General features: G+C 41.3%; 1 protein-coding gene across 10 annotated transcripts in view; it reads left to right on the top strand.

The window, feature by feature from the left end:
* Positions 1-22,933, top strand: part of LOC135235496 (NACHT, LRR and PYD domains-containing protein 3-like) — a 340,665-nt gene that overhangs the window by 61,219 nt on the left and 256,513 nt on the right. For 7 of the 10 annotated variants that reach the window (XM_064301003.1, XM_064301004.1, XM_064301024.1 and 4 more), the window contains one exon: positions 10,846-11,019. The exons of 2 other annotated variants lie outside the window; for them this stretch is intronic. In XM_064301003.1, the coding sequence (XP_064157073.1) occupies positions 10,846-11,019 (174 nt within the window). Of the gene's footprint in view, positions 1-2,449; positions 2,790-3,493; positions 5,325-10,845; positions 11,020-22,933 lie in introns of all 10 variants that reach the window. One more of the 10 variants, XM_064301007.1, reaches the window with a different exon arrangement.

Genomic DNA, 22,933 nt, shown 5'->3' with positions numbered 1-22,933 from the left:
TTTATATTTTGTCATTTTCCCCTTGTGATCCAAATGCCAACCGGACTGTGTAAAGTGTGGGATATTTTATTGTAGTTTGTGTAAAGAAGAAATATGAATGACTTTCCCGCAAGATTATACAGGTGCAAAAACAATAGTTTAATGTTTTATTTTTAGTTATCCAGCAAGGCAGTGTAATGACCGAGAGGTTTTCATGAGTCAGAGGGGGGCTCGAAGCTGCCTGCACACATCCAAAAGTGCTGCAGGCAGCCACGCTACCCAGTGAGCCACTAGCGAAGGAGATATATAAGCAGAATTTTGTGGTTTTAAACAAGTGCACTTCTATACATGTCATTTTGCGTGTGCATCCGATGAGTCGTTAGCAAGGTAGCTATAAGGACATTTTATACCTACTGGTGAGGCAGGGTTATGAGAGGACAATTTGTTATGGTTGTTAGAGTTACACAGTACATACACCTCAGTGCTCGGCAGTGTCCTTGTGCCTCGGAACTTGAACTCATTCAGTTACTTTCTTTCAGACTCTAATGCCAAAGGATTGTAATTATACTGTATTCTAGCCCGAGTTACTGGGACAGGTGGTTTAGGCCCGAGGACTCAGTTCCAGCACCTCAGAAATTCAGAAGTTGTGTGCTATGACACTTTGCACCAGTCTTAGAGGTTTTAACATGGGTTCCACATGTGGCAGATTCCAGATTCTTGTTGTAGCCTGGGGCTGCACTATCAGAGGGGTGGAGACTTGTATCTGCCGTGGCACCCAGAGGTTGCGACGTTACATCGGGCTCGGTACTCAGAGGTCCAGTGACCACTAGTACCGGCCTCCATCTCTGAGACTTAAAGGTGTGGTTCCCTCCGGACAGATACCGGACAGTCTCAACTGCACTCTCAGAGGGGTTGAGACGTGTACCGCCGTGGGACCCAGGCACCCGGGTTTAGTATCAGCACTTATCAGACTCTGCTTTCAGGCTGGAACTTAGGAGCCTAGGCTATGCACCCGGCTTAGCACTGGTCATTTATTTGTTCCTCATAGGCTAGAAACCTAATCCTTTAACCTTGTTACTGCACTCAGAGGTGTTTATATTAAGGTCTAAAGCCTTTAAACTTGTTACTAGACTTGTACTCAGGTAATCAGTTCTGAGGACTCAGACACCTTACCACAGTGCCTCGGTGCACACACAACCTCAGCTTGTATAGCACTGATATTAGTGGGTTAGCATATGGCCGGTGATGCTGTGGACAAAGTGAAGTTATTCACGAAATTATGGATCATACTGAAAACATAGTGGTTTATTGTTACTATATATATATATATATATATATACACAGGGTTTCCCCCAGAAAAGTTGTTAGGCCCGGTGGCAAGTATCTTTTGACAGGGCCTAGCGGCCGGCAGCCAAGTGTCGTTTTTGATGGGGGCCCGGCGCGGGCCAGCAACAGACTGATGGCAGCATTAAGGTAGGGCCCTATAGTTTCTATGGTAACAGAATCGCGGAATTGAGAATTTAAAAAAGCTATAACACAGATTCCATGGGACCCTACATTATGTCAGTGCTAAAAGCTGACTGGAGATTTGAAAATATGACTACGTAATGTGAATGTTGTTATAAATAATTCATTTATTTAACACACATTTTTTTAAAATCAACAACTATTTACAGCATAGCAGAGTCTTACAAAGAATCTGACAACAATGTACAGTCTTGGAATGCTGTGGTTTCAAGAACAACAAAAGAACTTAAATTAAATTTAAATAAATAATATCAAAGTTTTTGCACTCTACAAAAAACTTGTATTCAAGTCCTGATTGGCTACTGAATCTTACAACAAGCCTTGGAATGCTGGGCACATTTAAACATTTAAAAAACTGTCTAAGGTTTATTGGCTTTAACAGTAGGCTACCTTTCCTCCTTGACATTATCCCTAAATGGCACAAAGTAATTATCTGTGTTACTGACTGTTTGGCTAGCTAGCTAAGTTAGCTACACGTTGTCAGATAATATTTCCCAACCGTGTAAACTGGCTGACTTGTTTACGTTTTGGACAGATGTGGCTCCTCAGTAAATCAATCGTTGTTTCCGTCGCAGCACTTTAGACACAAGCAATATCGAAAAAATCATGAAATTTCTTCTTATCGTGAAGAGTGCCTGACCCTTAACCGTAGCGTTTTTTCCCCAAAGATGGTATTTCTAGATATAGGCTACCCTAATTTTGCCGTTGTGTTAACACATTTTTACGGTTGCCGGTCAGGCACTCTTCACCAGAAGAAATTTTAGGATTTTTACAATATTACTTCATGTGTTTATTTCACACTGATACAGCACACCTCTTCATGTGTTTATTTCACACTGATACAGCACACCTCTTCATGTGTTTATTTCACACTGATACAGCACACCTCTTCATGTGTTTATTTCACACTGATACAGTACTCCTCTTCATGTGTTTATTTCAGTCTCTCCTATGCACTTTGATGAAGCTGAAGAAGGATGAGAAGTTGAAACAGTTTCAGAGCCATCTGAGTCAGGATTGCCCAGAATGCTTTAAGACTCTGTCTGAAGATCCTTCTGTACTGGCTAAGTTTATGAAGATGAAGGAATTGTTCAAAAGTCATCAAATTGAAGATTACCCAGAATACATTGGGAGAGAGCAGAAGGATCCTGAGGCCCTATACATAGTTGAGAAGTTGATGGAGACCTGTGGCAGTGAGAGGTCTCTGAAGATCACACTCCACATCCTGAGGAACATGAAGCAGAAGGATCTCACTGACTCACTGGAGAGAGATGAGCAGCGCAGTAAGAGTTTTCTCTCATTGCGAATCTGTGTCCATTCAAATGCTGGAATTAGCTATAGCATCCACACTTCCATAATAGTGTTTTACATTGTCAACATTACATATAGAAAGTGTCACAACCAATGTGCACACAAAGGCATTTCAATGAAATTATAGTATGAAGCAGTGATTATGGGGGTAAGCAAATGTACATGAGATTAAATGTCCCTGAGGGGGATTCCAAGCAGGAATCTTGTGCTCAAAAGCCAGTGGCCCAAGGTTGTATCCAGGGCTAAAGAGCACTCAGGATAACAATATTATATTTTAAAATGACCATGTAACAAAACCTGAGACATGAAGTGTAGAAGCACATTTGAACCCATTTTCAGTGTTTTAATGTTTTTTCCCTTCATCCGTAGTGTACAAATGTGCTTCCTTGCTGATATGATGTATTTATGATGGATTATATTTCAGAGTTATGTAATACTGTGAGAAGTGTGTAACACACTGTGAGAGAGGTGTGTAACATACTGTTTGAGGTATGTACAACACTGTGTGAGAGGCATAGCATACTGTTAGACTTATGTAACACTGTGATGTGTGTAAAATGCTGTTAAGAATGAGTCTATTAATATTTTTATTGGCAGTTTAAAAAAAATCTGTTATTGAATGGGAAATGTTTATCACATTTTAAACATAATTGTTTCTCATATTTCCTCTCTTCAGATGGATCCATAAAAATAGCCCAGAAGGCACTTAAATCTCATCTGAAGAGGAAGTTTGAATGCATATTTGAAGGTTTAGCAAAGCAGAGCGACCCAACCCTCCTCAATGAGATCTATACAGAGCTCTACATCACAGAGGGGGGAAGTGGGGGGGTCAATAATGAACACGAGGTCAGACAGATTGAGACAGCATCCAAGAGACAAACCACACATGAGACTGCAATCCTCTGCAATGACATCTTTAAGCCTTTACCTGGACAAAAGAAACCCATCAGAACTGTGCTTACAAAGGGCATCGCTGGCATTGGGAAAACTGTCTCTGTGCAGAAGTTCATTCTGGACTGGACAGAAGGAAAAGCCAATCGGGACATTGATTTCATCTTCATTTTTCCTTTCCGAGATCTGAATTTGAAGAAGGAAAGAGCATTCAGTCTGATGCAACTTCTGCAGCACTACTTTCCACAACTGAAAGAGAGCCAACGTGTTGAAGGTGATGAGGTCAAAGTGGTGTTTATCTTTGATGGTCTGGATGAGTGTCGACTTCCTCTAAATTTCCAAGGTAATGAGATCTGCTATGATATAACCAAATCATCATCAGTGGATGTGCTACTGACCAACCTCATTAAGGGGAATCTGCTTCCCTCTGCTCTCCTCTGGATCATCTCCCGACCAGCAGCAGCCAATCAGATCCCTCCTAAGTGTGTCCACCGAGTGACAGAGGTACGTGGGTTCAATGACCCACAGAAGGAGGGGTACTTCAGGAAGAGAATCAGAGATCAGAACCAGGCCAGCAGAATTATCTCACACATAAAGTCATCCAGGAGTCTCTACATCATGTGTCACATACCTGTCTTCTGCTGGATTTCTGCTACTGTTCTGGAGACAATGTTGGGTGAAACAGAGAGTGGAGATCTGCCCAAAACTCTGACTGAAATGTACACACACTTCCTGCTCATTCAGACTAATGTGAAGAATCAGAAGTACCATGGCACTGATGAGACAGACTCAAAGAAGATGTCAGCAGCAGATACAGAAATCATCCTGAAACTGGGGCAGCTGGCTTTTCTACAGCTGGAAAAGGGCAATCTGATATTCTATGAAGAGGACCTGAGAGAGAGTGGCATTGATGTCAGTGAAGCTTCAGTGTACTCTGGGGTGTGCACAGAGATCTTTAAAGAGGAGTGTGGGTTGTATCAGGAAAAGGTCTACTACTTTGTGCATCTGAGCATTCAGGAGTATCTGGCTGCCTTGTTTGTGTTTCATTCATGTGTAAATGAGAACAGAAATGTACTCAGCGCAGAAGAATCAGAACCTCACAGTGGCAGAGTGCAGCTGTCTGAGTTACACAGGACTGCAGTGGATCAGGCCTTAGAGAGTAAGAATGGACACCTGGACCTTTTCCTCAGATTCCTTCTTGGCCTCTCTCTGGACTCCAGTCAGATTCTCTTCGGAGGACTACTGACACAGACAGGAAGCAGATCACCTGTACCAGACCTACAGACACAGACAGAAAGCAGATCACAGAGCATTGAGAAAACAGTCCAGTACATTAAGGAGAGGATCAGAAAGGAATCTTCAGCAGAGAGGACCATCAATCTGTTCCACTGTCTCAGTGAACTGAATGACAACTCCCTAGTGGAGGAAATCCAGAATTCCCTGAGATCAGGAAAACTTTCTGATAAAAAGCTGGAACCAGACCAGTGTTCAGCTCTGGTCTTTGTGTTACTGATGTCAGAGGATGTCCTGGATGAGTTTGACTCGAAGGACTACAACACATCAGCAGCAGGTCATCACAGACTGGTACCAGTAGTCAGGAACTGCAGGAAGGCCATGTGAGTATTATGTCATTAATAATGTAGATGATTGACAGTGTATTTTCACACTTAATATTTCTAGTGAGAGTAAAGTACAATAAAATTGTATAAATTTGGTATAAATGATAACTTCTGGATCATTTTAACAGTTAGTGCCCTCATTTAAACCCTTTGCGCACATGCCAAATCTGCCCAATCTTTGCCCATTCACGGGGTACCTTATTTAAAGCTTTATAACTCCAGACGTGAGCATCACAGAGACTTGAATAATGGTGTAGATGAAGAAAGACATTTGCACCATTTACAATACTAACTAAGATTTGTTTATATTCATAATGTAGGAAGAAATAGGCAAAAAAAATCAAAATTGAATTTGCTCTTTTTTAGTTTGCAATGAAATACTGAGAGAACCCATATATAAAACAGGTTACACTATACATGTCCTGGATCAAAAACTCCTTGACCACAAGTTCATAAAATCCAAGGGTGGATATGTAGAACTACTGTAGATTTATGAAGCAAGAACTAAGCAGTGTACCCAGTGTCTCCAAAACTATCCAAAATGTCTACATTACGCATTGCTGTAAATCATGTATTTCACTACAAATCAACTGTTTTGCCTGAAGAAACTCACTGTTGTATCATTTTCAAGTGAGAATTACAAGATTTCCATCGGTACAGAGGCCTACAATATCTAGGTGTCCTGAAACATATCCAAAATCTCTCCAAAAATAACCCTTTTGAAGGTTTAGGATGAAGCATTGATATTAGATTAAAAATAATGCAAAAACATTATCACACAATGTGGAGCAGTACCTACATGTGTAATCATTCATTCTCGTATCTTTTTCCTGTTCTCTGCAGTATGTAATGCTTCCTTGTATGGGAATTGGACAACATTAAAGCAAATTCAACTGTCCGCCACTGTGTTCCAGTTCAGCTCACATCCGATGTATTGAACACAATGACTACTTAGCAACCAATGAATGCTTACATTACAGTTACATTACACTCAAATTCAAAAAATTAGCACAGCTATTTTGGAAGGTACCCAGGCATCACAAATAAGTGTATATTTCACAATCGGATTATCCAAGACAATATATGACCACTCAGTCTTGAAAGGGACATCTCTACACGTAAAGCTAATGGTAAGGTTGTATATTTTCCATATTAATGCCCAGATATTATCAGTAGAATGACATGGTATAATTTTTTTTAAATTCCTCTTCTTTATTTAAGTGTTCAGTGAGCAGCATTTTTCACAGCTGTACTGGCATATCTTCGGCTATTGTTGGCTTTATCTTGTTGCAATGACGGAATACAAATTTTTAGCGGTAAAAGAATGTTTTTTTGTATGCCCAGATGCGCAAGTTTGGTGTTGAATAATGTCAAGTCAAGTAGAACTTTATTTGTCCCCAGTGGGGCAATTGGTTGTGCAGCAGTGAAACAGTACCAAGGCAATTAATACAACATATAATAAAAAGTAAAAACATAGAATACAAGTAAAAACATAAAATGCAGTAAAAATCATAGAATACAGTAAAAACATAAAAATACATTTTTGTAAAAACATAAAGTGCATAATATTATCAAGCCTGGTTGTGTGGTCAGCTGGTATTACCTTTTTCTATTGGAGTTCAGCAGTGAAATGGCTGACAGTATGAAGGAGTGTTTGTATCTGTTGGTTTTGGCTAATGGGTATTTGAAGCGGAAACCCGAAGGCAAGGTCTGAAACTCTAGGTGCAGGGGGTGGGTGCTGTCAGACAGGATGGATTCTGCTTTCTTTAACAACTGTTTGTTATACAAATCAGACAGACTTTTCTGTTGAGTACCCGTGATACTGCTACAGACCTTGATCACCTTTGTTAATGCATTTTTCTGTTTTAAATTAAGAGAAGCATACCAACAGATAAAAGAAAAAGTAAAAATCGATTCAATAAAAGATCTGTAAAACAAAGTCATCAGGGACCTGTCAACATTGAACTTAGCCAGCTTCCTCAGACAGAAAAGGCGCTGCTGGCTTTTTTTACACAACATATTGGTGTTACAATCAAAACTCAGCTTATTATCAATTATGATGCCCAAGTACTTATATGACTCAACAATTTCTACATCCTGACCATTAATTTTAGTGTTGACAGGGTTGGAGTGATGACGTCTAAAATCAATACACATATCCTTGGTCTTTGTCACATTTAATTCTAAAAAGGCTTCTTGACACCATCTTAAAAAATAATCTGTGACCGGCCCATGGGACATTTCCTCCTCTTTCAGCAGGCTCACTATAACCGTATCATCTGCAAACTTCACAATGTGATGGTTTTCAAACTCACTGCGGCAGTCATTAGTGTACAGGATATATAGGAGAGGAGAGAGGACACAGCCCTGGGGAGAGCCAGTTGATGTAAAAGTTAGTCCAGAGACATGTCCATTCACTCTCACTCTCTGAGGTCTGTTGGTGAAGAAGTCCAAGATCCAGCCAACAATGTTAGTGCCCAACCCAAAACACTCAGCAAGCTTCTGCACCAGCAGATGAGGCTGTATGGTGTTAAAAGCTGATGAGAAGTCCACGAACAAGTCTGGCATGGTTCTTACTACCCTCTAAGTGCTTATATATGAAGTTGAGCAGAGTTATAGTTGCATCCTGGACCCCCCTGTTGGTTCGATATGCAAACTGTAACGGGTCGAGATGATGCTCCGTCCTATCCAGAAGTTCCTTTTTAATCAACTTTTCAAATGATTTCATAACAAGAGTGTCACGGTTGAGGAGGGTGGGACGCAATTGCGGACCGAGGGGATCTAAAAGTTAACCCTGAGGGATAACCACCAAATCGCTGAGCGATAGAAAGGGAAGGGGAAAAACCAAATAATAAAGAGCGAAGTAATTGCTCTCTCCACTCACTGAAACTTCTGTCAGCGGGCTCAGAAAACTAAAAGAAATGAAACACCGCCGCAGCGTAGCTGCCCAAAAAGAAAACCCCCACTATAAAAACAGAGTGGGGTCACTTACAAAAGAAACAGGATATTCGCAGCCTGGCGGGTAGAAAACAAAAAGAAAACTAAAGAGACGAGGGCAAAATGTCCTCCACAGCGCAGAGAGATAACCAACTCGAGAAGAAACTAAACGGTGCCCAAATCAGGCAGATAGGATCAACACGGTAACTTCTGCCGATTCTCACACCCCTACACACTAAGAGTCTGACAAACAATGAGTCTGCGCTGAACCCCAGAAATCAGGGGCTACATATAGGCCTCCTACACCTGACCCTCATCAGGGACAATTAGCTCAGACAAATACCTGTGAGGTGCTATCACCTCACCATAGTACTCATACACCTGCCCCTCGTCAGGGTCAATTAACCCGCAGAAATCAGAGAGAGAGGTGCCACCACCTCACAAAGAGAGGTCAAGGCTACAGGCCTGTAGTCATTCAGGGTCTTAGGGTGGCTATTTTTTGCAATGGGAACTATTGTAGATTGTTTCCATAGTTCAGGGACCGTTTGCTGACAGAATGACATATTAAAAATATAATTAAAAATAGGGCCTATTTGATCAGCACAGCATACGGCTACCAATGTTATCAGGGCCAGGGCTAGTTCTGGCTTTACAGTGTTTAAAAGTATTCACAACACTGTGTACAGAAAAGGAAGAGACAGAGTGACTAGAGTTCAGTAGGTTGTGTTTTAAAACAGCAGTTTCGTTGCTAAAATCATGCACATCAAATCTTGAATAAAACATATTAAACTCATGAGCCAGAGCCAGATCTGACGGAAAGCCTTCTAAAGCCACCCTTCTCTTTACTTTGTCATTTAACCCAACCATGGTCCTGACACTGTCCCAGGCTGAGCCTAAACTGTTCTTGCTCAGTTTGAATTCAACCTTTTGTTTGTAGCCCAATTTAGCCCTCTGAATTTCACATTTAATCTCTTTCTGTAAAACATTTAGCTCAGAGAAATTACCTTGCTTAAATGCACGTTTTTTCTTGTTTAATAACACTTTAAGGTGTTTACTCACCCAGGGTTTACTGTTCGGATAGATCTTAACTACCTTTTCAGGGATAACAATGTCCTCGCAATATGAGACCCATGAGCTGACCACTTCTGTGAGTTTGTTAGTGTCCCGAGATGATTCGATGAACTCCTCCCATGCCGTGCAGTCCAGACAGCCTTGCAGCATCAGCGTTGCCTCCTCCGACCAGAGTTTCACCTTTCTGGTGAACACTTTCTCCCTCTGTAGGCATGTGCGATATGCTGGAATAAGTTGCACACAGTTGTGGTCAGCCGTGCCCAGCGGGGGGAGTATGACGGATTTGTAAGCTCCTTTAATTGAGCCATAATACTGGTCTAGTATCTTGCCATTTCTGGTGGGGCAAGACACATATTTGTAAAAGCTCCTGAGAGTTTTGTCCAGCGAACAGTCTCCCAGAATTAAATTAGGAGCATCGGGGGACAGCAACTGTAGTTTCTGCACAATCTATAGGATCAGTTCAGAGGCGATGCTTTTGTTTGCCTTGGGGTGAATATAGACCACAGTCACAGAAATCTGCGGAAATTCCCGAGGCAGGTAGAATGGACGCATGGAAACAGAAAGCAGTTCAGTATCCTTGGTGCATAGTCTCTGTCTTACTAGGGCGGTTTTGCACCAGCGTTCATTAGTTTCCATTTAAACCAGTCCAGACCAGGTCTTAACTCACAGCACATTTTGCTGTTTTGGTGGTGTTATGAATGCGGCACACATGTGAATGCATGACACAGATGTGAGAAATATTTTATTTCAGTTTGACTGTTTCAAATGCAAGCTGTGCTCATTTACGCAGTCCAATGGCAGCTATTTTTGCAGTGCATCTGTATGGAGCTAACAGCGTCATTTAGAACTGATCATGTGACTAAAGTGACACAGTAGCCTCAGTGAAGTGGATTATTTCTAATACTGAATTAATTACATTCTGTCATCAAACTAAAGATTAATTATTTGTGAAATTTGTAATTATAACAACTGCGCTTCCTATGAGAGCTGGGAGGCTTCAGTGAAAAGCCTGGGAACAGTCAATAAAAGTGTTCATCCTTTACTACTTTCTCCATACATTAAGCTAGCACACCACCAACTTGCGTGTTATTGGTCAATGATTGAGCGAACGTTTGGAATGTTAAAAATGTATTTTAGATGCTTGGAAGGGTTGGGTGGTACATTACAATACAGCCCTCAGAAAGTCAGTGCATTCTTTGTGGTGTGCTGTGCTATACGCTAAATAGCCATACACCTTGGATGTGACACAGACTCCACAGAGTAGACATTACAGGACTTTCATAGGGAGAGAGAGAGATTACAGCACACAGAGTGCACAAGAGGGCAGGGACTTGTTGGCTGTGGAGCCGTTTCTCTTGTGAGCACACATTCATCTTATCAAGCGCATGTCTGAAATAAATGAAACTTAGTTGAAGTGGTGAAATGTTTTCTTTATTTTTAATTGTGGTATTAAACAAAAATTGACAGTAAAGAAACAATATTCATAATATACTATAATAACTCTCTGCAGACTGAACAGCTGTAACCTCACAGAGAAGTCCTGCGATATTGTGGCCTCAGCTCTCCAGTCATCAAACTCAACCCTGAGAGATCTGGACCTCAGCTACAATAACCTGGGAGATTCAGGAGTGAAGCTGCTCTGTGCTGGACTGATGAGTCCAAACTGTAAACTACAGAGACTGGGGTGAGTAGTGCTGTGTACTGTGTGACCTTAACTGTTGTGGCTGTGTAAGGGTTTGAATTTTGTCACAGGGAAGAAAACAAATTTCCTGATTTCATTCATTTTCAAAACCTGTAACCTGAATGTTTGTGTGAATACAATTTAGCATATATGCGTATTGACTGGGGTGTGCTCATATGAAATTATCGCTAGACACTGCACCCTGGAGAGAGAGACACTCTACTGCTGCCATCTAAGTGTTCTCTGACACTAAAACCTCAGTCAGCGTACAAGTGAGCAATTCATGACCTCTGTATTATTTTATCCATCTGGACACTGACTCTAGCAGCTGTCCCAGAGGAGCTGCACATCCTGCTAGTGAAATTAACAAATATGCCCAGCGAGTAACACAGTAAGGGTGTTACCCCAAAACTTTATTAACGAGGCCAATGCAGTGATTGGTTCTTACAGAGATGCACACTTCAGTCAGCGTATAAGTGAGCCATGTAGTTTGGTGCAGTGTAAGAGAAAACAGTTTATCATATGACAAAATATGAAAGTTGCCAATAACCAGGAATAGACAGCTTTAACAATGTTAAGAGGCAATCATTTGGATGGATTTTCCACAAAGATTATACAGATGCAAAAGCAATAGTTTAAATGTTTAATTGGGATGGCAGGTACGGTATGCCATCCCGCCAAGTTACGCTTTGGCGGGGTGGCATGCCCTATACCTATACAGCCCAGAGAGTTTGGCACTTTTCAGGGTTCCCTTCAAAAATAACTGCAATGACCACAGATTCTCAGCCCTTAAAAAACATTCATTTCTGTACCTTCTGACCTCATTTCAACAGACAGAATTCACAAACAATGTCACACGTCCGCACAATAAAGCCCCAAACTTAGGGGACTTTGTGTTTTTTCCTTCTTCTTCTTCCTGCCTGATTACATCATCATAAATGCTCCAGGCCCACAAAGAATACATCTCCCCATTGGAAATGTAGGTATATCAGCCAATAGAAACATCAGATACACACACAAATATACAAGTACACGTTTAAAAGTACAAAACTTTGCAGCCATAATGTCTGCAGTCTTTTAGCTCACTGGGTTGCCGTTCGAACTTTTTGTAACAGATGTAGGTTCATCCCCCCTCGGACTCACGCGATCCTCTAACTAATTACACTGGATTGATGGCTAACTTAAAATAAAACATCTAAACTATTGCTTTAGCATCTCTAAAATTCTTATGGGAAACTCATTTATATTTCACAAATCCAAATAAAATACACCCACACATTAGACAGTTCCACCTTCGCCTTCAAGTTTTACATTAGCTACCTTGCTAAAGATACAACAGATCGTGTGTATAATGTTACTACAGACGGCTCTGAAATTCAGCACTATAATCAGTGATGCATTTCCGTCTGGTAGGTAACATCACTGGTCGTACAGAAACTGGCGCAAGATAATGACTTCTCCATGCCTGGTATATCGCATTTTTAAAAGCCAAAATGGTTGTATTGTGCCAGTACTGGTACTGTAACTACTTCTTAACTAGACTACTGTAGCGACCCTGCAACGCCATATTGCCAAATTAAGGTTAGCTAGCCCTATATATATCCTCTACCGACATGCAGACAATTAGTAGGTCCGTCATGTACAATAGCCCATCAAAACCACTTTCATTTAAAAATTACATACACTTTCATTTATTTGTCATTAATGGTAAAGTAAAGACATTAAATCTATGCCTATGTGTTTCTTTCAGCTAGAATGTGCGTTTGAGTGCATTTATGTGCATGCATGTCTCTCATAGCCTACATTTATATGAATTGCTATTATCACTTACTCATAACAAACCCAGTACAAAAAGAAATGATATCTGATGAAAAACACATTTTCAACATACAAAAATGCCAAGTTACTTACACATACAGTGTACTGTCTTTAAGTCATTCATTCAAATCTAGGCCTACTATTAAAAGTATTGATATCAAAATTGCACCAAGTTACATGAAACAATATCTTAGCTCACACAAATTAAACAAGCTGTATTCCAAAGCAATGCTACCCAATGTTTCCTGAATAGTTTAAAGTAATTTGGCCCTTTGGGACTTTGTATGACTGGCATGCCCTTATGATCAAATCTATTATTTCTGTATATGTTCCATGTCCTGCTGCAAGGACCTATGGTGATGGTCCTTCTAACTGTAATTTTCTTCACTAGTTACAGAAACTTTCAATTACTTTTCTTCATCTTCTATTATAAACTTTTATGACATCCATACATATATTTGAGCCTGTTTCTGAAGTGACTCTGCCTTTAGCTGTGTGTTAAGTAGGTGGTATACTTAGTAAGAAGTATAACTTTTTGAGCAAAAAGACGCAATGAGAACAACTGAAGAACAAAAACAGACAGTATTGTGTGTTCTCACTGTGCAGTGTGCGACGGCCCCCTGGGAGAACTCCGACCTCCCCCTCTCAGCTATTGGTCCAAATATCACATGGTTGGTTACGTCACGGTTGAGAGTTCAGAGGGCAGACTTCACATGCTAATGTACGGAGAGTCAATGTCAATCTCTCTTCTGTAGAGATGGGATTTCTGTGAGTTCCCGCATGTTTGATGAATGGTGCTACTCATTTCAGCAAGTCATCAAAATGCCTAGCACACATTTGGAAATAAGAGAAGTGGACCCCCTCGTATAAACTCCACATTTGCTGAATGTACAGACAAAACTCTCCATTCTCTGTCCTACTCTGATTTAGATGGCGAACATACCATCACCTTCGCCTTTTTTTCTTCTTTTGCATAGCTAGATTAACTAAAGCCACTTTAAACACTTTAAACTTTTTGTTTTGTGTTGTGATCTCGCGTAGCCCTTCTCTTTATACATCCATGGCGTAGCCGCGAGACGGAGGTCTGGGCGAGATTCCAGCCCCAGTTAATAGCTGCCTCGTAAGTATTCTGCACTCCCCAGCAGCGTGGAGTGACATCAAACGGTGCGGTGTTCTCACTGAGTATACCGACAATGATGTTCGTGGACATGTTGGCCGGTGGTTCTCAATCCTGAAGTTCTTTCTTCTTACTGAGTATACAGCCAGCTTTAGCTTGCAGTACAGTGAGGAGTTTGTCACATTAAACCAAAAATGAAAAAGAAAACTTACTGTCCACTGTGAAAATATCTTTTGCATCTTCACTTTTGGTGGTAGCTGTGTCAAACATCCCACAGCATTGTAAACTAACTCACTGTCCACTCTGAAAGATGGCAGCTACACTTCTGGGATGGGATGGGAGGATTAAGCCCAGAGAAAAGATTATAGAAAAGGTAGATGGCCCCTTTGCCCCAATTCAGAGAACATACAGTATAAGAAAAGTGGCATTTTGGGTCAGAACAACATCTGTAGAACTGTCAGATTTTAGTCCAGCAGGACGTCTAATTCTCAGGTTTAGAGTGCTGCTGTTGGAGAGTGTAGCACAGACATCTTCCTCAGAGCATCATCAACCTTAAAATCCTCAATTTCACTCTACAACACTGAATCATTGTTCCATTTCACACATTACTAGGGAGGTCAAATGTCCTGCCTACAGTGTAATCACAATGGGCGTTCCACACAAACATAAAACAGAATTTGCATCTGGGCTCACTTTAACAGGACGTTTAACAAGGAAGTATGCAAAATCGGAGTAGATAAAGCCATGAAATAATTGAACCTCTTAGCTCAAAGCCCCTAGTGGTCGGCATGCCGGCATGCCGAGATTACTGAACTCAGAGATTCGGTGCTACTGCAACCAAAGTATGAGTTAAAAACAGAAACACGTTGTTTTAGTTTAATTAGTAGAAGATACATGACAACTATGCCGCATACGGAGTTTTGCAGTGCCGCCATTGTCGCTCTGGTCGTTCATTTAACACGCACCCCCTCCCTGCAGTCTCATCTACAACTACACCCCCCACCCATGACATAATGGACAATATTGTCTATGTTGGCATTCATAAATATATTCTTTCACCACTAAAAATCGTAATCCGTCATTGCAACAAGATAAACCGGACAATAGCCCTAAGATATGCCAATACAGCAGTGAAAACGCTGCTCACTGAATAACGAAATAAACGAGAAAAAGTTTTTAAGAGTTATACCATGTCATTCTACAGTCAATATCTGGGACTAAATATTGAATAAATATACAACCTTACCGTTGGTTTTACGCGTAGAGATGTCCCTTTTGAGACTGAGTGGTCATATATTGTCTTGGACAATCCGTTCAAGAAATATACGCGCATTTGTGATGCCTGGGTACCTTCCAAAATAGCTGTGCGTAATACCACACCTGTTGCTTACGGCGTTGTCGCCCTTTTTAGTACAGTCTAGCTTGATTGACAATTCATTTTTTCAGTAGGTGAGAGTATAAGCTTTCTAATGATGTATAACATGTCTGATTTTGCTTTAGGAATAGCGTTTTATAGCGTTTTCTATGGAGACAGTACTGTCTCTGTCTCCATCTACTGAACATAGATAAGATTTCATCATTGCTATGTAAGTATTACTGCTCAAAATATTTCGGTATATGTTATTTTTGAAATTGAGTGTCTCACTTGGAAATGATGCAACAGTGAGTTTCTTGAGTCAAAACAGTTGATTTGTAGTGAAATACGTGAATATGTTGTGCTTTACAGGAATGCATATTTTAGACATTTTGGATAGATTTGGAGACACTGGGTACACTGCTTAGTTTTTGCTTCATACATCTATAGTAGTTCTACATATCCACCCTTGTATTTTATGAACTTGTGGTCAAGAAGTTTTTGATCCAGCACATGTATAGTTTAACTTGCTGCATATATGTAATATCTCAGTATTTCATTGCAAACTAAAAAAAGTGCAAATTCATTTTTGATTTTTTGTCTAGACAGTTGAATTTGTGGCACTTTATTTATTCCAAAATTATGAATATAAACTAAACTGTTTTAGTATTGTAAATTGTACAAATGTCTTGCTTCATTTAAGCCATTTTTCAAGTCTCTGTGGTGTTCACATCTGGAGTTATAAAACATTAAATAGGGTGCCCCCTAAAGGGGCAAGGATTGGCATGTGCGCTAAGGGGCTAAAAACTGTGTTGACTGTTCAGAAATTTTACTTTTTAACCTTAGAAGCAGAAATTAGGCTAATTTGACTGTTTACAAGCATTTGTGCCTACACTTAATGCTTCACAAAAATTAGTGGGGCCATTATAAAAAATCTAACCATATTTGAAGGCATTATTACACATTCCATCACAAGAAAAACTCACTGTGAAATGTTTTAGATGTTAATTGGTTGTTGTTTATTCATACATTTGTATATTTAGGTGGCCTAAAAAGTTACAGCTGCCAGCATCCTGAGGGACTGAGGGAATTGTGCAGCCATTTCAAAAGCAAAATGGCACAAAAAAAGCACCACTAACCATCCTTATTCAAAATAGCCCCAGAAGGGATTTGGTATTGCTGAAATGAAATATTATTCAAATTGTGACCCATGTCTTGACATCATCCTCTTTATGATTTGTTTACGTTATGCTGGGAAAGAGGCCCTATAAAATGTTTACTGACATGGCTGGATGGCTAAACCTAGATTTAACAACAGTGCTTTTACATATATCTTTGCCTAGATCTTGTCTACAGTGTGGTATAAAACATTTTAGTTTTTCAAATGGGTGTTTTTTTAAATTATGGTGAAAAAGGGGACACAAGCCTGGTCGAAACGAGTCCCCAACTGCAATGGAATTTTGAAGCCATGGTTTGAAACTGAGACATTTTGGCATCTATAGCGTTTTGAGATATTTAATTAAATTTCCATCCCATAACAATATATGTGAGTAAATACATACAGTATGTTAGTTTTACTGTACGGTCACCACTAAATATTGGTTAATGTCGCTTTCCTCCACGGACAGTTATTAAATGCTGACGGAAGAGGCTAAATTTAATTATATTCTGGCAAGTTAGTGATTTATGTTGTGATTTGACTATACTGTAGCATTTCTGACATTATGCATATGAATTAAACTGTCAAAATATGTTTTTGGGAAAGATTGCCAAAATAGGTTTGACCTCCCTGATATAACTTGTTTTATGTATAGTAATTAGGAGTGTTAACAGTTAAACGATTAACTATTAATCGTTAATAAGAATGGTGATTGACCAATTTAATTGATTAAATAATTAATTTTCAATATACCGTTTCAATTAATAACCGCTGGTGATTATACTTCAGATTAGAAAGTCGATTCTCCGTCATTAGAAACAAATCTCCTTGACTGGTGGAAAGTCAGGGCATTAGACTGCCAGCATTAGCAAAGTGCTATTTGTCCATTCCTGGTAGTGGTGGGTGTTACAGGTCCTTTCAGGGACACAGATCCTTTGACTCTGTTCCCTAAAAGGATTTGTTCCTGGATTTGTTCATAGATTTCTTCATAGCACTCTCCCTGACTCTCGCGAAGGAGAACAAGAGTCATGCAGCGACTGATTCCGACTTCAGACTCCTAGTAAAAAATATTTAATCTACTGTGCTTTGTATGTGAATTCCTACAGGAACCTCACACAAATAGGTGGCACAAGTTAGCCTACTATATAATTTGCATAAGACAGAAGGGTTGATGATAATATAGTCTCTAGGCTATCAAACGTGCTAATTATTTAGCAGGATGTGATAATTTCTTATGAATTTGTAGCGTTATTAGTGCAGAGGTTATATTTATTTCGCGGAGTTGTAATATAGCCAAAATTGTGATTTGCCGTTTCAGTTTTGCACTGTTTATTTTCATTCTCTGTCTGCCTGTCATGATTTTATGACCCATAATTCCATGCAGAATCTACTGAATGCCGTGCCGTTCACAATTGCAGCGGGATTGTCTGGTATGATTTTATCTTCCAGCTTGGCCATGTTTGTATTTATTTTGGCTAACAGCGTTGTGTCAGTTTCCTGCCTCATGCATTGCTCTTCAAGCTGGCTGCGCTAATGTTTAGACGATGCTTGTGAGAAAGCATGTCAGTGGTGCCTAGGGTTCTGGCGTGGTTTTTCTATAAAATAGCCTTCTGGTTTTGTTTGGCATGTGCGCTAGGAGAGTGGTAGGCATTTATGGAAACTTTCCCGAATTTTGTTTTGCTGCTTGTGCGTTCATGCAACTAATACCACACACACATGCTACCCAACCTCCCACAGTTGGTATAATTCTGTTCAAATCCATCATTGCCGTCTCTATGTCTTAATGGCAATTGTATTGCACGTTTGTAGAGAATAAAATATATCATTCCTCGGGAGCCAGATTAATCGGATTCATTCGTGTCCATATAAGCTGCCTCAACCAGTGAACTCCAAGTGAAGGTTTACACCCTCTGCTACACTGGCCCTTCGAGCCGGCATGAGTGCAGCTAATTAAATAATATGGAGGTGGTTCCAGATGCACCAGAGCCCCAGAGTAGGCCCCGCACAGATCATCGTTTGCCTCCTTATTTAGCCGACTATGAAGTTGTTTCCCGACCTTCTGAGGATCCTCCTCTGTCTCGGTCAGTGCATTTCCCGCTCAGGCTCTCTCCCACATCCAAACCGCCATTCTGGAGGAGAGGATAAAGCAGATGGAGTAGGACACCCTTCATCACCAGCTAGAGGAGGACTCTCGTGCGGACCTTGAATATCAGTGGCTAGAGGCTCAGGCTAAGGAAGCTCAACGTCTTCAGGAGGAGGCTCTCTAGGCTAAAGAATCTTTAACCATACAACTGAAGCCGTCGCTTGAAGAAAGCAGAGAGTGACTGGGAGGTAGCCAAACGTGTCACCACCTTACTCACCGCTGACCCTGAATCCGCCAGTCCAGATGTTCCATTACATCCTGCTAGTTTCCTGCATCTTCCTCAGGCTTCTGACATGGACCAGGCTGAGACCCTTCCTTCCGCTCACCCTCAGCATTCCACGCCTCGGCAGCCAGAGTTTCCTCCACCAGCTGTGTCAGCCACAGCTATTCCGACTGCTTCAGCTTGAAGGCACTGCCACAAGTATATCGAGACTCAGTGCTGCTCTCTCCTGGATCTTCTTAGCTGATGTCACACACTGTTACAGTACCTTTGGGCTACAGCACTCTGTATCACATATTTTCATACTTTTTTTCCCTTGTCAGAATAAAGCCTAACACTTTACAGTCAGGTCACGTGACTTCAGTATGAATCAAATTTGTCTTTAGTTAGTAGTTCAATAATGTTACTAATTTATTATAGTTATATGATTATTTATACGTTAGCAAAACACAGGATGAACTTAACCAGAAACAAATACATTAACTGTTTTTATTGGCATTAGTCAATGGCCTTCATGTGACCTTACTGTGAAGTGCTGCTGAATAAAGTGCAGTAAAATTGTCGGGCTAGTGAGCTAGTGCTCTCATTTAATGTTCTGAACCCAGAACATAAGCCGCATCAAATGCAAAAACTCCTCACTTATCATGTATTTTATTTGATTTCAATCACTAATTATTTGAAAAAATACCAATTTTCTAATAAATGGTGAATTTGTTGAAAGTGAAAGGCAGTGTCACACGCCGTGACACACCCCTTTTGTGGACAGAAGAGTTGGACGCAGGGAATTGTGGGAAAAGATCCGGATTTCACCAGCATTTACTGTGGGCTTAGCGAGAGAGAGACTAGTGATAGAAAATAAAGGAAACAAACTTATTCTCCCTTCCCCCTCATGGATTCCAGGTAACAAAATAATGTAGTAAAATAACAAACTGAAATAACCAGAACTAGACAGCACGACAGGGACGCTTTTCAGCCCTTTCTGTCGCTAAGGCTCTTTCTGCCGCTGCTCTCTCTCTCTCTCTCTCTCTCTCACTCGTCAGTCAATCCCCGGTCTCAGACACCTACTGGGAAAAGAACACACTTTTAAACCCAGGACTGATTAGTAATGTTATCCAGGTGCGTGTGCCTACTTAACCAGTAGGCGTGGTCCTCTGATTGCCCTGAACCTCTTTCACAAACCAAGCCCTGCCACACAGAGTAATCTGATGGATCAATCTTCATGTCAAAACATGCAACTCAAACTGATTAAAATAAATAGAGGCTGTATTAATTTACAATATTAAGACAAGAACACAGTATTAAAGGGGAACAGAAGCACTCATAATGTGGCTCTGGTTTGTTTGCTTTTTACCTTATAAAAGATATGGCCCTGCCTTCAAATCTCAAATCAACCTGTATTTACTAGAAAAAAGCTAAAAATTCCCTTTTTTGCATGAAGGTGCAGCCATCCTGGAACATGCTAGGTTGTGATGTCACTGAAATAAATCTGTCTCTAATAGATTGTTTTAAAATGACCTCTTATGGAAATAAAGTAGATGTCCTAATTGACTTGCCAAAAGAAATGTATGGTAACATGAAATGTGTGGAGTTGTGATAAACTGAGTTTGAAAATCTTTAGCCTAGGTGTATGCAAACTTCTGGTGTCTACTGTAAGTTGTTTCTCCAAATGTTTCAGCAGAAAATTTGAATCATTAGGTGTATTGTTTCTCTTATACAATCATTTTTTTCCCAGAGGAGCTGCCCATTCTGCTAGTGAAACTAACGATTTGCCCAGTGAGTACCCCAGTAAGGGTGTTACCCCAAAACTTGATCTCTTGTTATCCCAAAACCAGCTCTCTGAAACAATGAGTGGAGAGATCCACCTATGGGGAATGTCATCCAGTCTTGACCTTTGCAGAAGCATCCAATTGCACCAAGTCTGGCTCTGACAGACAGTAGCTGGGGCGACATAGCTCAGGAGGTAAGACCGATTGTCTGGCAGTCGGAGGGTTGCTGGTTCAAACCCCGCCCTGGGCATGTCGAAGTGTCCTTGAGCAAGACACCTAACCCCTAACTGCTCTGGCGAATGAGAGGCATCAATTGTAAAGCGCTTTGGATAAAAGCGCTATATAAATGCAGTCCATTACCATTCCATTACCATAGTAGCGTGTCCAATGCTAAAGGAGGCCACACTGCAGCGCCTGGTGTTTGCTCTGTTTGCTCTGTTTCCCGCCTTTCTACGCTGTAAAGCGTGTTTGTGACGGTTTGTAAAATGTCTGTCTGTAAAAAGCACCATGCAAATAAAATTGAATTGAATACTCTTCAGTGAACATATGCACTTCTCATGCACGGCAAGCAGTGCAGTCTTGGTGGATTTCTCCACCAGGGTTACGATTGTAAGCTAAATTTCTCTTTAATCATCTCGTGTTTGAGACAGAGATATAGACAGCTCCCAGAATGCCTTATGCTCACAGCTGAGATGCTGTCAGGCCAGCAAGGGATGCCTCCTCCCCTGAGGGGAGGGTGGTGTCTGGCACATCCCATGTAGGGAAGTACTAAAGACATTCCACTGTCCAAAGCTATAGCCAGGACCCAGGAACAATGTGAAGTACATTACATTACATTACAGGCATTTAGCAGACGCTCTTATCCAGAGCGACTTACACAACTTTTTTACATAGCACTTTACATTGTATCCATTTATACAGCTGGATATATACTGAAGCAATGCAGGTTAACTACCTTGCTCAAGGGTACAACGGCAGTGTCCTTACCCGGGAATCAAACCTGCGACCTTTCGGTTACAAGCCCAGTTCCTTACCCACTGTGCCACACTCCGTCCACTAAAAAGTACTAAAACCCATAGCAGATGAAGGGAGATGTGCGGCTCACACAGAGCTCACCCCCAGAACTGAGTGGGCTACCGGCCTCCTGGTGACGTTCAGGTGGTAGAACCTAGCAAAACCCAGCCTGCAGCTGAATAAATTTCCTGCAAGGAGACCCCATGGAATAGGGCCCACGATGCAGCCATGCTCCTCGTAGAATGAGCGCCCAAGGGGGGTGTTATCCTCTTTGGATCATATGCCATAACAATGGCTTCCACAAGCCAATGGGACAGTCGCTGCTTAGAGATGCTTTCCCTTTGCAGGCAGGGGCCCAGGTGACTAAAAGCTCTTTCTAAAAGCCTTAGTCTTTGCCATATACGTGTGGAGAACACACACAGGACACAGCATATGCAGTCTATGCTCCTCTTCAGAGGAGAAAGATGGTGGGTGAAAAGCAGCAAGCTCCAACATCTCACGTGAAAGCAGGGAAGCTTTTAAGCATAATGGCTGGATTGAGCCTAAGAAAAACCCAATCCATATTAGGGGAGAATATTGTGCTTGAGAGATGCACTGAGAGCACGTGGAGGTCACTGACTCACTTAGCTGAGGCTAGTGTGAGCAGCAACGCTGTCTGGAGAGACAGCAATTTAAATCTCATTTATAGGCTCAAATGGCCTTAAAGAGAGAGCCTCCAGCTCCAGTGATAAATCCCAAGGGGAAATGAGCTTTTTAGCAACAGGCAGAGAACAGTGAGCCCCCTTCATGAACCTGTGAATGAGGGGGTGCTGCCCCACTGCACAGTCTCTGAAACCAACATGACAAGCAGTGAGAGCTGCCAGGTCGACCTTAATGATAGTAAAGGATTTCTCTTTATTTGTAACAGAGCACTGGTAAGGCACTAACTGACACACCATCTTTAAAACATGTGACACTTATTGTCATAAAGTGGCCTGGTAGAGGGCGCTCTCGTGCTCTGGATGGTTGCAGCCACGTGAGGGGGAAGCCCTAATGCGTTGAGGTTATGCCTCTTGGCCCAAGCTCATAGAGCTACTCGCTCGGGGCAGGGGTGGTGTATTTCCCTGTTCACCTGAGACAGGAGATCCGTGCGTAGCGGGAGTGTGCATGGCTGTACATAAAGGAGAGGGATAATCACTGCAGTAACATTTCCTCAATCTGGAGATGGAGACACCATTCCCCATTCAGTGGGTTTCCCCATTCAGTGGGTTTCCCCATTCAGTGGGTTTCCCCGTACAGTGGGTTTCCCCTTGACAGCAGATCACCGCTCGTGTTCAGAATTCCTAG

Source organism: Anguilla rostrata, chromosome 12, assembly GCF_018555375.3.
Source record: "Anguilla rostrata isolate EN2019 chromosome 12, ASM1855537v3, whole genome shotgun sequence".
NCBI lineage: Eukaryota > Metazoa > Chordata > Actinopteri > Anguilliformes > Anguillidae > Anguilla > Anguilla rostrata.
The sequence above is the reverse complement of the archived record's forward strand: the minus strand, read 5'-3'. Positions and strand labels throughout refer to the sequence as shown.